The following is a 16,333-nucleotide window of genomic DNA, read 5'->3' as shown; positions in this document are numbered from 1 at the left end:
GACAAGTGTTGTGCACCATTCTGAAAGGAATCTCTGGAGCCTCCTGAAACTCCAACCTGTCTGTGAAAGGACTGGAAGAAACTTGATCACATTTAGTAATGGATCACAGATATGTGATTGCTGCAATAGCAACCACAGAGCCCAGGAACTGGACTTTCTAGAGGCTATTGAAGTCAGTATCTGATGGAGAAGGTGAAGATGCACTGAAGATGCACTTCGGAAAGCCTGTCATTCTCAACACGTTCTGCTCAGACACTGGCCCACCACACTCAGCAACAGAGTGGACGCAGTCTGGCATCCTGTGGGAACCTGGACACAAAATATCTTTCCTCACATACCACACAGAAGGGAGCAGGAATGGCAAATGCCAAGGAGATGGTCCCCCTTGTGAATCATTGCAATAAAAAGCAATAAAGTCAAAAGCCAAGGAAGCTGGTGAACCAGAAACTACAAGAAGGCATTTGGAAGTCAGTCTGGGTGCCAGCAGTCCGCCTCTTAAGTGAAAATTCAGTGTGGCTGGAGAAACACAGCAGTGAAATACTCCAAACCCATTTACAGTCTCTGCTTCTTAATGTGAATGTCCCCTTCCCCAAAAGACCTCATCAGACTCAGTTTTGAGGGCAATTTAGCTGGAACAACAGGGCAACTTACAGTCTCTGAGTATAACCCTGGAATGTGCTGGCACAGGCAAGAGGATTGGGCAAAAGTGGGGACAGAGACTCCTCTGCCATGAAACAGCTGCTCCCCTGGGAGGAGGGCGAAGGACTGGGGTGGGAGAAAATCTGGACTTTAGTACATGGAGAGTGCACTTTGCTTGGTAACTCCCAGTGTCTCCTCTGGGACAGCTTGGAGGGGTTGTGCATGGTGTTCCGCTCCATTAGTAATTACTTTATGCCAGCACATGTAAATAATTATTCTGGCACAGCTTCTCAGCAGAGTGCTGTGTGCAGTCCTTCTAAACCATTGTAGCATTGACCCCGGAGCACAGCCTGCTCTGCTGGCTCCCTTGGAGGCCAATACCAGGATCGAAGAGATCTGTGTTTGCACATGGACAGGCTGCAAGTCCTTGCATCAACAGCACTTTGGAAACTTAAAGTATCTGTGCAGGTGAAGTGTATTTCCATGTGATCAACCTCACTGCTTCCCTTCAAGAACTGACCATGCATCCCACCCCTTTCCCTGAAATAAGACCCTGAAGAGAGAAGCTTTGGGATTAAAAAATGGAAGTGCTTTCAGAAAAAGGAAGATAAAAGAAGTCTCCTTCACTTGATATTTTCTGCGAAAGGTTTTGCCTAAGACAGGGCGTTCCTGCCAAAGTTATAAACCCCTGTGAACAGCTAGGTTTCCAGTGGAAGCCAGAGTCCGTGCATGGTATGACACAAAACAACTCTTTCACCGCAGAAATCTCCCTCTTTCCAAACTCCAACAGTGCCCTCAAGTGCTCAAAGGAGAAGCCGCAAGCCAGGGATGGAGCTTGCTACCACCCAGGCTGCGGTGCAGAGGACAGACTATGAACTGGGAGGGGAAAGATGTGGTTGCATGGCCTTGAGCTTGGCTCACTGCTGTCCCTGCCTGTGCTAAGCTGAAACGGCTGCATCCCCCTGTCTTACTTCTTTTCCCCTGCGTGGGCAGATCTGCGCCATGTGAAAGCCCAGCTGTCACCAAGAGATGCTCCAAGAGCATCCAAAGCAGATCTGTGGTCTGTGTTGCCTGGAAAGGATGTCAAAAGTGAAAACAGTGTGGTTTGGATATGACCACTGGAGTGATCCCACCCAGCCAGACCTCCTGTACCCATCCCTCCAGAAGATGTGACCTCCTCTGGAGAGAAGAGGACTAAGTCTCAGTGTCCCTGCTTCGAAGGGGAGGTTGTGTTTCACCCCATCTGACTCCCTGCCAAGAGCTTTCCAAGCTGTGTGGAGACAGTTTTGGCACAGCAAGGTGGAGCAGTCCTCGCTCCTTCAGTGGGCTGCGTCTCAGCAAGAGGGGTTCTTTCAGGGAACAAGAGATAAGGCCTGTTTGGATCTGTGGGACCTCTGCCTGCTCCCAGTGAGACAGCAGGAGCTGGAGACACTGTACATGCTCATCTGGGCACCTTTGTGTGACACAAGTGATCCCTAGCAGGATGGTGGACTCAAAAACAGCTCACCTTGCTCAGGTCTTCCCCTGTGGATTCCCTGGAGGGTCACCTGGTGGAGCTTTATCCTACAGTCTTATACTTTAGGGAAACACTCAGATGGTACACCTCCACGCACCAATACTTGCTGTATGAGAATTAAGATGTTTCCAAGGGACAACAGGGTGTTACTGTGATGGGAATTGACAAAGGTATATTGGGACACTGTTCTTGTCCCCTGTTTCCTCACCCGTTTCCTTATTTGGGGAGGCTACTCTTAGCCTGCATCATGGCATTGGTTTGATTTACACTACGTGGCCTCAAAACCTGTTGAGTTAAGCAGCAGAAGGGACAGAAACAGGCAGATGGGGAAGGGAACTTCTGAATCTGTTTTTCTCCCTGTAGCCAGAGTATCATGGGACTGTCCTCTCTGACAACCTTACTTTCAGCCTTTGGAGGAAAGCTGCCTGGCTTCTCTGAAGGCATGTTTGTTGTTTTTTTCCATCACTTCTCATCATGCTACTGTCCTGTCATCTCCATACACCACCGTCCATCACCTCCAAGGCAGGAGGCTATAGCTGCTCTCTCAGCAGGCTGCCATTATCGTGTCAGTCCACCCTGAACCACAGACACCACCAAGCAAACAGCAATTTCATCTTGAGCTGCTTTCAGCAAAAAGCCACCCCTTTTTCACCTTTTGCTGCACTGCCTTGATCTGGGCAGTGATGGGCATTCAGCTTTTTCCTCTCTAATTTGGAAGAAAAGCTGTATCACAGGTGCCTGCTCCAGGTGTTCGCTGAAAGTACCACAACACAAAGCCAAAGCAGACACCATACAGGCAGGTTCACAAACACAGAGCCAGAACCTCATGCCCCACTAGACCCCTTTCAGTGCTGGGGCAGCAAGTTTCTTCCCCAGGGACCAATTCTCAAGGTACCAGAGATATCAGGGCTCTTCTTTGCCATCCTAGACTTTGCAGGAAAGGTTTTGCTGCTCCAGAGAAGGCACCTACTGCAACACACAGCTCCTACTCTGCTGTGGTTCATCACTGCCTCAGACAGCATGAGATGACCCTGCCAGCAAGTGCAGATCTGACAGGGATGAGGATGGTCTTTCTAGTGTAGCAGGCAGCACTTGCTGTCCTTTGTCTCACCGATGCTCCTTGGCAAGTGCCAGCCTCTCCCCCTGGCAGATGGGGAGCAGGTTTTTAATCTGACACAGCCTGGTCATCATCTTCAGGTCAGCTAATGTCAGCAGCTACAGAGCAACAGACACTACTGAGTTCTCAGGGCTTCAGCATCAACTTGCTTTGATCGTCACCGGCCTGGGGATAAAAATATTCAGATCTGGGTTCAGCACCGTTTCACGGGGAACTCTTCAGCACATAAATAGGAGCACTTAAAAGAAAACTGGTGGAGCAGGAATTGACAGCTGTAACAGAGACAACTAGTTGCAGGAGACTGGCAAAGGACCATAGTCTGAGCAGGTTCCCCAGCAACCTCTCTCCACACCTCCACAAGAAAATGACCTGTCCTGCTTTTCTTGCATTCACCAAAAGTGACCTTGAAACCTGCTGCTGCGATGCCATTTCTATTCTAAGGGCCAGAATAGCTGGCTGTGCCACTCACGGCTGAGGATCCCAGCCAAAAGGCATTTCCCTGGCAGAGCGCAGAGGCCCCAGAGCAAAGCAGGTCTCATCATGACGTTGTGGGTTTCTAATTAATACCCATTTGTTTGCAAGCTGATCTGCCTGACCACATGCCAGCCCCAGAATTTCATGTGCATCCCTGCGGAGAGGGGCTTGACAGTCGCCAGGACCCATAATCCCAGGCCCTGCCTGCCTGCTGCTCTCTGCCAGGTCACACACAGCCTGGTCTCAAAGCTACATAGCCGAGGATATTACTCTCCCCACCTCCATGCACTTGTCCCGAAATTAGCACTTGTTTATGCAAATGTGTCGGCTCATTAGGTCTCCCCCTCTATTCATCAATAGATGGCAGCAAATAGCCCCCTTCCAGGCCTGGGAATACAAATTGCAATGCCTGAACCTGCTACTCCCTGCACAGTCTGGTGATTTTTTTTAATTTTTCATGCAAAATACGGCCCAAATCTTTCTGCTTCCACAAGGACACGAGTCAGACAAAACTTCCGCAGAGGACTGTCAGAGCTGTGCACAGAGGGACCAGCAGCTTTCAGGTGTGCATGTTGGCACTGTGCGACCGTACAGAAAGCAGAAAACGCCCACTCCACATTAACACACAGGAGAGGGATCACATCTTTGCCGGCCAGGGCATGATCCATGCACAGCTGTGATTTAGCGAGGCCTGCAGGGATACTCGGTGGCCTCTGACTGTTCCCTGCACTGGCTGTTTGATGGCAGGGGGCAGTCCCACTTACTGGGGCCATCTGGAAGCTCTCAAAGCCTGCTGAAACGAAATGCACCCAGAGGCCCTCTCTGAGCTACAGGCTGGGTCAGATTACTGACAGAGAGACAGGGAACATAAACACACTGAGATCTTGGGGGGGAACAAAGAGCACCCCTGCTATGCCAGCATGTGCCTGTACAGAAATACAAATTGGGGTCTCGTCACCTCTGCCTTGAGAGCAGGTTGCTCATGCACGGGCTCAGTGAGGACAGCCTGTTCCCACCCCACATCCTGCCGTACGCAGGCTAATGCGTAACATACGTACATAGGACCTTGAAAAGCACAGTGGCCTTCACCATCTGGTAGCTCCTTTGCCCCCTGCATTTCCTGGGGCCAGCCATACACCCTGGGGGTCCCTGCTGGGATTGCCTGCAACCCCCCACCCAAGAATCATCTTCTAGGCCTGGTGACCCAAGTGGCCTCTCCAGTGTGTGGTGCAAGGTCCCATGAGCCAGGCTGCAGGCCAGCTCGTGAGGCTACCCTCAGGGTGGCTAGGGAAGGTGTAGGGGACCACTACAACATTGAGATGGCTGCCAGGAGGGAGCAGGCAGTTGTGCCAGTGCTGTGAAGCCAAGGGCTAGCAACTGGGCAAGCTGCTGATGGAGCAGAAGGAAGACTGGGAGCCACTGCCAGGACTGTGTCCCTCTGCCCCACTCCCCTCCCGTGGCCAGCGCCCATAAGTATGCCCATAACCTCGGCTCTGAAAGGCCCAGCACAGCCCAAGTCTTCCTTTCCCCTCGCCCAGCCCAAGGGCGGGTGATCCAGCAGCAGTCTGCGCTTCCGCCCGGGGACGCCCCGCCTCAGCCCGGCAGGCCCCTCGCAGCCAGCCGCCCACCACCACCAGGCTGCTCGCACACGGCCCGTGCCCTGCCACCACCACCGCCGCCCTCCTCAGGAAACGGGCCCCGGCTCTACCCCGGGAGGATGGTGTTTCATTAGCCGAGGGGGGCTCCGAGGGCGCCTGAGGCAACCGGGGGCGGGGGAGGCCCGGCGGCAGGAGCCGGCCCGGCTCGCCCCCTCAGAGCGGCCCGGGAGGGGAGGGGGTGTGGGGGGGGGGTGAGGGAGCCGCGCGCGCGGGCAGGGCGCGCGAGAGAACTGCGCATGCCCAGCTGCCGCCGGCGGCTCGCGTGCTCTCTCTCCCCCCCCCCTTTGCCCCTCCGTCACGTGCCGCGGGAGCCGGCCCTGTGCCGCTTCAAGATGGCGGCGCGCGGGCCGGCGCCGCTGAGGGGGGCGGGGGGAGGGGCGGCTGTTGTTGAAGCTTTATTGTTCCCGCGGCGGCGGCCGCTGCCGCCGCGAGCCGTGTCCGCCGCGCCGCTCCCAATAAAGGTAACCATGGCGACGGTGGCGTCGGCCGGGTTGGGGGCCGCGCCGCGCTGCGCTGCGGGGGCGGCCGGGCCCGGTCCGGCCCACCTCACCTCGCTCGGCCCCTCCGCTGCGGGCTGCCCCCGTGGGTGTCCCGGAGGGGCTCGGCGGGCAGTTCCCCCCCCCCCCCCCCCGCCGGGCTGTCCCCATCTCCGGCCTCCCCCGCCGGGACCAGGCCTCGCCTCCCCACCTCGGTACCAAACCCGCGCGGGTAGGGGGGGAAGGGAGAGCAGCTGGGCCCGGGCTCTGCCGCGCCGGGGATGGGGCGATTTGCCTCGTCCCGGGGGGCAGGGGGACGGGAGAGTCTGTCCTCACCCTCAGGGAGGGACCGGCTCCTGGGAAGGCTTCGCAGGCGGCCCAAGGAGGCTGAAGGGAGCCTGGGGGCTGCCCTTGCCTGCAGCCTGGCCGGGAGGTGGATCCCCAACGGGAGTGCTGTGTTAAATCAAGGTGTGCTTGATAGGTGCTCCACGGGTGGCCAAAGAGTTGAAGGACTGCAGTCCCTCGCATTTAAAACACTACCCGTGTCCCTTCTGCCGAAGTGAGCTGGTTGATTGTGTCACTGCCATGGAAAATATGGCCTGAGTCTTTCCTTTTGTAACCTACGCTTTCAAGCAAAGATTCTTCCACCAGAATTGGAGCTCTATCTGTGGGCCAAAGCCTGTCAGCTGGATACTACTGACCCCCCTAAGATGGTTCTCATTAGATGCACTTTAGGGGCTCTTTATGCTGTGTCCCCTGCTTGGGCAGAAGCTGTGAACCTCCCAGAAAGTATTTTAAAGGTAAGCAGGGAAAGGCATTACCTTGCTCTTCCATGCCTTTTGCTACAGATTCCTCTCCTTTGCTTTGGATGGCTAGTCATGCCTGTTCATTGAGATGATGGGTTAGGAGACTGACCCATCAAGAGATAAATAAATAGGGTTTTTGCAATGAGCCAAGAAATCAGCGGTCTGATCCAGTTTTCTTGTGTGGTCACCAGCTCAGCAGAGCTGCTGCAGAGGAGCACGGAGAAGGGAGGAGCAGGGCTGCTCCTTTCTGTAGCAGCCTGTCCCCAGGTCAGGTTAGATGTGTTATGGAAATGCACTGTGGTGGGTCCTGGTCAATAAAATCCATCTCCTTCCCAGAGAGAGACAGGCTTGTAGGTGACTCTCAGGGGTAACTTCTTCTGTGGTGGAAAGGAAAGCTGGCACATCTGATTTATGGGCCCAGATATGACATAAGGCAGCCTGATTCTGCAGGTTTTTGGTTAAGAGATACCAAGTGTCTTGTGTTTGAGGAGGAATTTGGGTTTCAAACCCTGGTGCAAGGACAGGGTGATGCAGGAATAGCCTGTTATAGTACAGACCAGAACAGAGGTCTTCTCCCAGCTGACCACCCCAGCCTCCATGCCTTGCTCATTTGCCCTTGTTTCATCTCTCTTTCCAGTATATTTTGAGTTAACGGCCTCAACATACTGCTTAAAGAAGGTGCTGAAGATGCGCCTGTTGTCTCCCAGACTGCAGCTCAGCAGTTACAGAAGTCTTCCAGGAGACGGAGGAAGTGAGTTGGCTTACTGAGGTAAATGCTGTTAGGCTTTTACATTGCTGCATCCTCCTCTGTGTTTTAAAGCAGCTGCACTCACGTTTGAAGAGTTGTAGGTCCTTTTGCTTTAATGGAGTTTCAGGGTTGTGGAGGTGCCTCTCTGATGGCCTGAAGCAGGAGGTGACAGTGGTGGAAGTCCAGGTGCTTCCTGGCTTGCTGTCTTGATAGATTCAGCTCAAAGTTATTCTGTGTACTTTACTAACAAGTCTGAGGGAATTGCTCCCATTTTGGCCTGACCACACTTGAGAAGTGTCATTTTAAAGCTTTTTTCCCTGTGTGCTTGAAGAGATCTTTGGATCAAGGCACCATATGGGTACATTGTACCATGTCTGCTCTTGGGTGTAGGAAAAAAATGTCTTCTGCACTTCTGCTGACAGCAAAATGGATCGCAAAAGCTGGTCAAAGTAGTGTTTTGTTTTTTGGGTTTTTTTAAAAAAGCCACTAATAAATTACAAGATGCAATCTTCTCTGGTATAAAGCTACCTGACAAACAGGAGTTCAGATGTCCAACTTTTGGTTTTTGAGGGAATGTTATATGAACTTGCAAAATACAATTAGCACTTCCAGTATTCTTGGGCACAGTGAGACATGGTTGAGCAGCGACTGGAGCAAACTTTAGCTCTTGCTTTGTGTTTGTGCTGGTTTCCCACTGCATGATTTCATTCTCTTGTTGGGGCAACCCTATTCCAGGAGGGATAGGCATCCGCCCTCGCTTTGAAGAGTAATGGAAAACTTGCTGTTAATAGCTGAAGCATACCTATTCTTTTTTCAATCTATTATATTTCCATTCAGAGCATCAGCGCAGACAGATAGCCAAAGCGTTGCATGTTTTTTGAGCGGTATATTCTGCTGCCTTTAGAGACTGTGGGGCGCTGAATTTAGTCAAAGTGTTGCTTATTTTCCTCTGTTATCTGTCTGCACTGATGCTCTGAACTGAAATAAAATAGATTGAAAAACAAATTGGTGTGCCCTGGCTCCTCGTACTGGATTTTACATTATCCTCTGGGAGAGCTGCTTGCTCTGGCCCTTTGGAGCACCCCAGAGAAAGGTAATGACCCCTTAGCCTCTTTCAACACTCCAAAGACTGAATTACTTTTGGTGGAAGAGGTAAGAAAATTGAATTGCAGTACATGATTTTCTGGCTTTCCAATAACCCTCTTTGTAAGGTCATCATCTTAGTAACAAGAAAACAGGAAACTGGTAAACACACACAAAAAGCATTCAGATTCTGATTTAAGGCTGTCACTGTCCTTAACTCCTCAGAGCTAAAAACAGAAAGTTGCCCATCGCCTGGAGGCTGCTGTTGTACCCAAGGGACTGCAGGGCCAGGTAACACAAGGGAATGAATCTCAGCTTTCCATCCTGCTGCATTTACTGATTTACATGAGTGTTTTGAAACGAGCCTTTAAGTGCAAAATGGGTAGTGATGGAGTGAGCTCCTCTCACAGGGGCAGGAAGCCTTCCTGGGCTGGGACCTGCACTTACTTCAATGACCACTTTGGATTTTAGCTCCATTAAGCAGAAAGCTAAGAGTGCAGGAACAGGAGGGTTGTTGGGCTGCTCCTGTGAGACCCTCTAATCAGCTCTAACAGAAGTGGCATTTACTTAAGAGAGAGAAGTTGGATTCTTCCATTTTGCTTCTCTCTTTCTGTCCACTTTTATTTTTTTCTACACGCTTTGTTTTAGCTTTTTAGAGTTTGCATAGGATTTGCTTGCTTCTACTTTTGCACGGGGTGTGTGGCTTGGTTTTAGTAAGCTTTATCATCCGTCTGTGCATTGCATTGCACTGCGCTGTCAGAAGAGGGAGCACAAGGCTGTGGGTTTGTGCCTTTAAAAAGCAGTGTTATGGTATTGCTTAATTCCTTGGCAGTGCAACAATAGTTTGTTGGGGTTTTTTAGAATTTTTTTTTGAAAGCTAAAAAAAGCCTGCTCCATGTGCATCCCAAGGAATAATTTTAGGCATGGAATGCATCTTCAAGCTGGCTACTGAGATGCTACTAATCAACGCAGGAAGTAGCTTTTGGCATTATTTTATTAATGCCAGCAGGTGTGTTGACCAGCACCTTGTAAAAGCCCTTAACTATGGCAGTGAGAGGTATACCTTTTACTAAGGCCGTGGTAGCATTAAAATTCTTTCTGTGCCTTGTGATGGACTTTCTGATGATGTGTGGTACTGCGGCAGCCTCATAACTGCAAGGGAGGGATGGTCTCATCTGTGCATTTCTGGAGCACCTGTCTCTGTAGCATGTAATTGCTGAAGTGCTCAGTCCTAAATTTCAATTATCTTTTGATAAGCGTAGTGATGTGGATGGCTTTTGAATCTGGATTGAAGTAATTATATGAATGATGAAGGGAAGTAATTTAATTTGGAAGCTCCTTTTTGGTTATGTAGACAGAATTGGGTGTTCCTGTTTCTTCCTCCTCTGTGAAGAAATGTTGTTGCTATCATCATATCCTTCTCCTGTTCTAATGTAGCTTAAAGAAAAAGACATGATCCCCTCAAACTGTGGAGGTGTATGAGGACAGAAATACCTGGGAAAAGGGTGAAAGAGGTGGAACTGGATGGTGGAGTATAATATTTGGGGCAGACCCATTGCGGACTTCCTGTACTTGGGAGGTTCAGAAGAAGGGGCTTCTTTTCTGAAGTGGGTGTCCTGAGAGCAGTCCCAGATGATAACTGCTGCTTGAGGATGAACAGGAGGACATTTATCAACATATGTTTAAATAGAGGCTTAGGAATATTGGGCACTTTTGAAAATGTGACTCAAATTGATTGACTTTGCAGTCTCACTGGAAGTCAGTGGAACTGACTCCTGAGCCACCTTGGTGTTCTCCCTGGGAAGCTATCAGGACAAGGCTTAAGATGTCCCTTGATGTTCCTCAAAAGATTCATCATTCCTTTGCAAAGCCCATCTGGAGGGCAGCTAAGATGAGCAAATACCTCTGTCTCCTCTGTCCCCTCTTCTGACTCAAGTGAGCTGGTATTTTGGAATAGGGAAGTGCTCTGGTGGCTCAGGTGTCAGAGACCCCAGAAGCAGCCCACTTATCTTAAGTTTGAAATTCATAAAAGAACTCCAGTGAGCCTGGGTCCAAAGAGGATGCAGAGAAGCAGCTTTAAGCTGAAAAAGTAACAAATGGCTTTTTCTTACCAGTGGTGCTGGCAGAGGTAGATGGCTCATGCTCTGTAAGCAGTCATTGCTGCTGAGGTGTTAGTTACCTGCTCTCAGAGAGATTCCCAGTTCAGCCCAGTCCCAGACAAATCTCCCCAAAACTGTCTAGAAGATGGCTGGGAAATGAAGCTGGACAAACTCAGGTAAGAAATGAGGCATGTAATTTAACAGTTAGAAGAACTATGGCAGTGGAGGGTCCTCCCCCTAAAAATCAGGTCTTATCATGACTGGACACCTTGGTGGAAGAGAAACTTTAGCCAAACCCAAGTTACTGAATCCAGAAATCTAGGAGGCAGTGACGGATGAAAAATGATGCTGGTGGTGGTCCCTTCTGGCTGTAAGCTTTGAATAAAAGCCTGAAGCGTGTTCTAAGTAGGGGGCAATTGCCTTGAGGATGGTCTTGGCCATCACTCCTTGTTAAAAAATATCTGTTCTCTTTGGCAGTACTGGATCTTTGGGTCCCTGTAATTAAAGAAGTAAAATGTATTTAAACAAAGATATCTGATCTAATTGCTCAGGACACATTTTCCAGTGCTCTGGGTTGCTGTAATAAAGAAGGGAGGTGCTGCTAGGCTGCTTTGAGCTTTACTGTTTTGAGCTGTCATGGGCAAATATGTCTTCTATATTCTTGCCAGGAATAGAGGGAGCAGACGGTGCTGCTGCTTCTTCCAGCTTGCCACGATGGAAATGATAGGTTTTATGCAGAAGGCTGTTCATGGCAAAGTGAACAGACACCTCTTCCAGGACATCAGTGTTTCCTCCTTGTCCTTTTGTAGGAAGAGCCACAGCTATTATTAATTAACCAGCAGACCCAATTTCATCTCAGATACTGGAAGTCCTTCAGCTCCAGGGAAGGAGTGGGTGGACTAAAACTGCTATTACAATTGAGCATGGCAAAAGAAATGGGTCTCCTTCTCTCACGACTAGCAGCAACTCTGCTCATGGCAGCTTGGTTACTCTGATCTACAACAGTGTGGGAGGATAGCAGAGCCCACATATTTAATAGGCTAGAAGTGCAGGTGGCCAGCCCTGTGCACGGGGTGAGAGGGTGGATCTGGTACTTGCGAAGTAGCAGAGATGAGTTGCAGACCAGACAGCCTTTTGCAGCGATGTGCCTGGAGAAGCTCTAGCTCCTGGGAAGTAGGAGGGTAGGTAGCTACTTAGGTTTCCCTGCCTTCCAGAAAAGGACCCACCTACCCTGCGCTCTTGCTTCAAAGGTATTCAGATGGAGAGCATGACATCTCTGTTTTGAGGTGATGTCAAAACCATCTGTGATCTTATCCTGATGATTGAAAAGCAAGTTACATAGTACTTTCTCTTTAAAGCACGGGGGAGCTCTTGGCTGAGCAGGAGAGCTCTCTTGTATGGGTGGTATCTACCAACCAGTTGCTCAGCCGTCTGTAGCTTTGGTATGAAGTGATGTCTCTTGGCTCCTCCTGTCTTCCCACAGCTACCACAGGCAGTGCCATGCAGGACAGCTGGAGACCTGCCTGCCTGTGGGCGTGAGGTCCTGCTTCCCACAGAGTCTGAGCTCCAGAGGGGTTGGCACCTTGTGGGAGCGAGATGCCAGCTCAGCCTGCGCCCAGCATCCGCTTGCAACTTGCAATTTGGTGCAAGTTGGAAGTTGCTCTGAGCCTGCTTTTGTGCAAGACAGCACTTCAAGGTGGTGTATGAGCATTGGCTCATTAAAACTTGTGCCCTGATGATAGGCAATATTACTCCTATTCTTTACAAGAGAGTGGGAAGCTGAGTGCAAAGATGTTAAGCAGTTGAAGGTCATGTAAATCGTGTCTATCCAGGTGCTCTTCCTCTAGTGCTCATGCTGTTTTGTTTCAGCATCATTGCCAGCACCAGTGTTAGGCATCCTAGTGTGTAGACAAGGCAGTAACATCTTTATCTTGTCTAGCTTAGATAAAAACACCAGATAGCCCGCTGATAAAAATTTCGTTGGCAGATGTCCTATCTGTTCTCCCTCCTGTAACGGGGGCAGGGGTGAAGAAGTAAAAGTGAGGCTCTGGTGTATGGGATTAGGGCTGTGGACTTCTGCAAGAAATTATGGCTTGGGGGAAAAGACTTGTAAATTGATGAGTTACGACTGTGGTGTGCTGAGAAGGGAGGTGCTGAAGGCCCTGGGCTGCAAGCAGACCTCTATCTCTAACGCTTGCATGCCCCTGCTGATCTTAGTAGTGACATGGAGAGATTAACTGGTCCCAAACCACCTAGTGCTTTGCATGTCAAAACCAGCACCTCAGATTCTCTTCTGTGTTTGGTAGATAGTCTGAACAGATCTTCCTGCCCTTTCAGAAACCAGCTGTTGAATTTGGCATCAGCTCCAGCTTCTGGATGCAGGCAAAGCCTGGCACTGCAGTGCCTGATCTGAAGAGCATTCACACCTCAAGTTGTATGGTAGGAGGAACATCAGGGAGTCTCTTCTCCCTTTTTTATAGCTCCTGGGACTCAGTACTCATTTCCAAGCTCTTTCTGATGTATTTATATTTGAACAGTATCTAGACTCTTCAGCTCTAGTACGGTAGGTTGATGAATTTAGGGAGTGTGAGTTCAGAATGGGGCCTCTTGCTGGAACCACTGAACTGCAGCATAGTAAACTACTAGGAGGTATAAACTGAAAAGTAATTTTTGCTTACTCTTTCCTTCTGTCTGGCTAGTATCTGAGCAAAGTGCTAACAGGATCTTTTTTTTTTTTTGTTTAACTAGCTGGGCTTTGTGAAAGCAGTGTGGAGTCCACAGCGAGAGGAGGCCAGTAGACCCTGGTGCCATGGAGCTTCCCAGTTACAGCAAGCAGCTGCTGCAGCAGCTGTACGCTCTCTGCAAAGAGCAGCAGTTCTGCGATTGCACCATCTTTGTTGGGAATGTTCATTTTAGAGCACACAAGGTGGTTTTGGCTGCTGCCAGCCTGCTTTTTAAATCCTTGTTGGACAGCACGGACACCATCTCCATCGATGCTTCTGTGATGACTCCTGAGGAGTTTGCACTCCTGCTGGAGATGATGTACAGTGGCAAACTCCCCCTGGGGAAACACAATTTCACCAAAGTTATCTCTGTGGCAGATAGTCTGCAGATGTTTGATGTGGCTGTTAGTTGCAAAAACCTCCTCAGGGACCTCATCAGCTGTTCTACTCAGGACCAGGTAGTGAGAGAAGTCTCCAGCCGGGCAGCAGACTCATCTGGAAACCATGCTGAAGCTAATAACCTGCCCCAGTCTGAAAAAACCTGATGAAGGAAAAACAGATATCCTCCTTCCTCAGAGAGTTTCCCCTTTTCCTGGCCCTCTAGAAGCAGAAATGGAAGCAGATGTTTCTCCTGGCCAGGAACTTGCCATGAATCACACCTGGGTTCAGCAGAACACGATGTTGAGTGACTCCAGATCCCTCCAGGAGGATTCAGGCTCTTGTCCTGATCAGCCTGCCTGTGCCAGGCAGGGTCGCTGTGTGGAAGAGGAGCTTGCTGAGCCTCTGGATGAGAAAGGAGGAGCGAGGGATTTAGGTGAGACTTTACAGGTCTGGGCTCAGTATTGCCTCTTGTTTGCAACTGCATTGACTCATGTTTTTCTTTTACAGGGCATCTTTTCCTCTCTGTTTGTTCTTTTTAGTTTGCCCTGGGTTGGGAGCAGCACCAACATGTACACCTTTTCTGCAGGGACTTTCTTCCTTTAGCACTGTGCAATACTCTCCTTTGGCCTTTGCAGTTGCTTCTCGCTCACCACTTTGACAGAGCTGTAGCGAGCAAAACTTTTCTTACTCATGCATGTGATTGCATCTGACGTACAGTGGGATCTGCGTTAGTGTAGGACATGAGGTTGATAAGACAATCTGTATAACAGTAAGTGAACAGAGTTGCCTGCTAATGCTACCTTATCCTTTAAACTCCTGTTCAGCATGGGAGGAAAACAGAGACTGTACTGGGTTTAAAATAAATGTTCCATTTATAACTCGTGTTAAATAAACTGTTGGTTTTCCCTCCAGGCAGCGTGATATCTTTGGAAGGGATTTGTGAGTCACAGTTTCCCTATTATAGCCAATGTGCTGGTTACAAACTGATGCCTTTCAATCACATCATACTTTCTGTGAATCCCTTCAATTAGCAAATAACTTGTCTTGTTTCTCTCACACAGCAGCAGAGAGCAAAAGCTGTAAACTGGATTTCTTTCTTCAGTATGAAAGTGTTTTCTCAGAGGCCCTTTCTGATAACCAAGCTGTGCTGAAAAGACTAGAAGAGTGCAGAGAAATTGATGCCTCTCAAAAGGAGGTAGGTGTGTTTACTTGGGTAAATGCTACAAGTTTTTTTTTTTTACCCTGCTGAGGGCTAGAATAGTTTGTGCCCTGTTTAGGAAGTTGTTTCATGGGCAACTGGGGCTCTGGTGCCTGGTTGTTTGAAGGACAACACATGCTCACCTGAATAACGCCCTGGAGAGAAACATCTGTAAGAGCAAGCTGCTCATGCACATAGGTGAGGAAGTATATGTCCTGCCCTGAAGATATCTTTGTTGTGTTGTAGAAGAGCTCAGCACTGATTTCTGTCCTCCTGTTTATGGCATTTGCTTTGGGAACTGTATTGACTTGTAAACGACTGACATATGAGATCCCAAAATAGACTTCCCGAGCCCTCAGTGAGGGCTTGCCGCGGAGCATCTGCTCCACTCTGCGTATGGCAGGCTGCTTGTGGGGAGCATTTGGGGGGGGGGGGGGCTATGGGTGCCACCCCGCTGAGCTTCTCCTGGCGATGTGCCGCTTTAAAAGCAGTCGTCGCTGATGAATGATGCTTGAGTTACTGTTGGAGGGGATATTTGAGTCTGGTGCTTGGTTAATCCTAAAGGATACTGATACTCTGGGCTGTGAACAATGGTAAACAGATACCAGCTGTCGTACCGGCTCAAAGCCACTGCAGAAACAGCAGGTTACGTCCGTATTGGTATAGCAGTGGTGCAGGACACAGAGCTTGGAAATGATTGTGTCAGGAGGGCACTCGCGCTGGCTGCACGCTCCTGCATGATCGCAGGGTCTATGGAAAAAGCTGTGGCCACTATGGAGTGAGGATGGGACTGTACTTGCTCTCCTCACCCGGGCTGTTTTGGATAGAGTGTTTCTCATACCAGGCTGCATGAACTACCCTGCGTACCTTTTCTGTATGTGGAAAAATGAGAGTGCGACTGTTTTATTGACAGCTCTTCAGTGGCTTCATGGTTAGCTGACCTTTTGAAGCCAAGAAATGCTATTCCTTCGGTTGGGGGGCTGCAGTGCTATCTAGGTTTCCATGCGCTTGCTGGCCAGGAAGCTGTCTGGATTCAAGTCACTTGGTCCCAGTATGACTATGGGACATGGGACATTTGGCTGTGGTGGTGTTCTGCTTTTAAAAACCCAAGGCAACATGCTTATTAGAAAAAAACCGTATGACAGCAGGGAGGAGAATTCCCTTGAGTCAGGGAGTGCAGGTTTCTTCTCTGACGAGCCTTTAAATGTTCACGGAGGGAAGCCCGTGTTCCCTTAGCTGCTGACCTTCCTAATGGTGTTGAACTTAACATCTCTGGGGCTTTAGGAGGGAAATGTGGGTCCTAATTAGTGTTTGTAGCAGCAAGCCCAAGCCTGACTGGGCTGACAAGCACCTGTGAGTGCATTGCTGTCAGCATGCCTGTGCACCTTGAGAAAGATTAGGTTTTTGTACATTTG

The 16,333-nt window shown here is 49.8% G+C and overlaps 1 protein-coding gene across 1 annotated transcript in view; it reads left to right on the top strand.

Annotated features, from left to right (window-relative positions):
- The first annotated feature begins 5,708 nt into the window (after nt 1-5,708).
- ZBTB40 (zinc finger and BTB domain containing 40) overlaps nt 5,709-16,333 on the top strand; it is a 30,705-nt gene continuing 20,080 nt past the window's right edge. The window contains 5 exon segments of the mRNA XM_069780378.1: nt 5,709-5,865; nt 7,324-7,455; nt 13,365-13,875; nt 13,877-14,153; nt 14,782-14,919. Of these exon segments, the coding sequence (XP_069636479.1) occupies nt 13,426-13,875; nt 13,877-14,153; nt 14,782-14,919 (865 nt within the window). The 5' untranslated portion in view covers nt 5,709-5,865; nt 7,324-7,455; nt 13,365-13,425.

The sequence above is a fragment of the Haliaeetus albicilla genome, chromosome 4, assembly GCF_947461875.1.
Source record: "Haliaeetus albicilla chromosome 4, bHalAlb1.1, whole genome shotgun sequence".
NCBI classification, from domain to species: Eukaryota; Metazoa; Chordata; class Aves; order Accipitriformes; family Accipitridae; genus Haliaeetus; species Haliaeetus albicilla.
The sequence above is the reverse complement of the archived record's forward strand: the minus strand, read 5'-3'. Positions and strand labels throughout refer to the sequence as shown.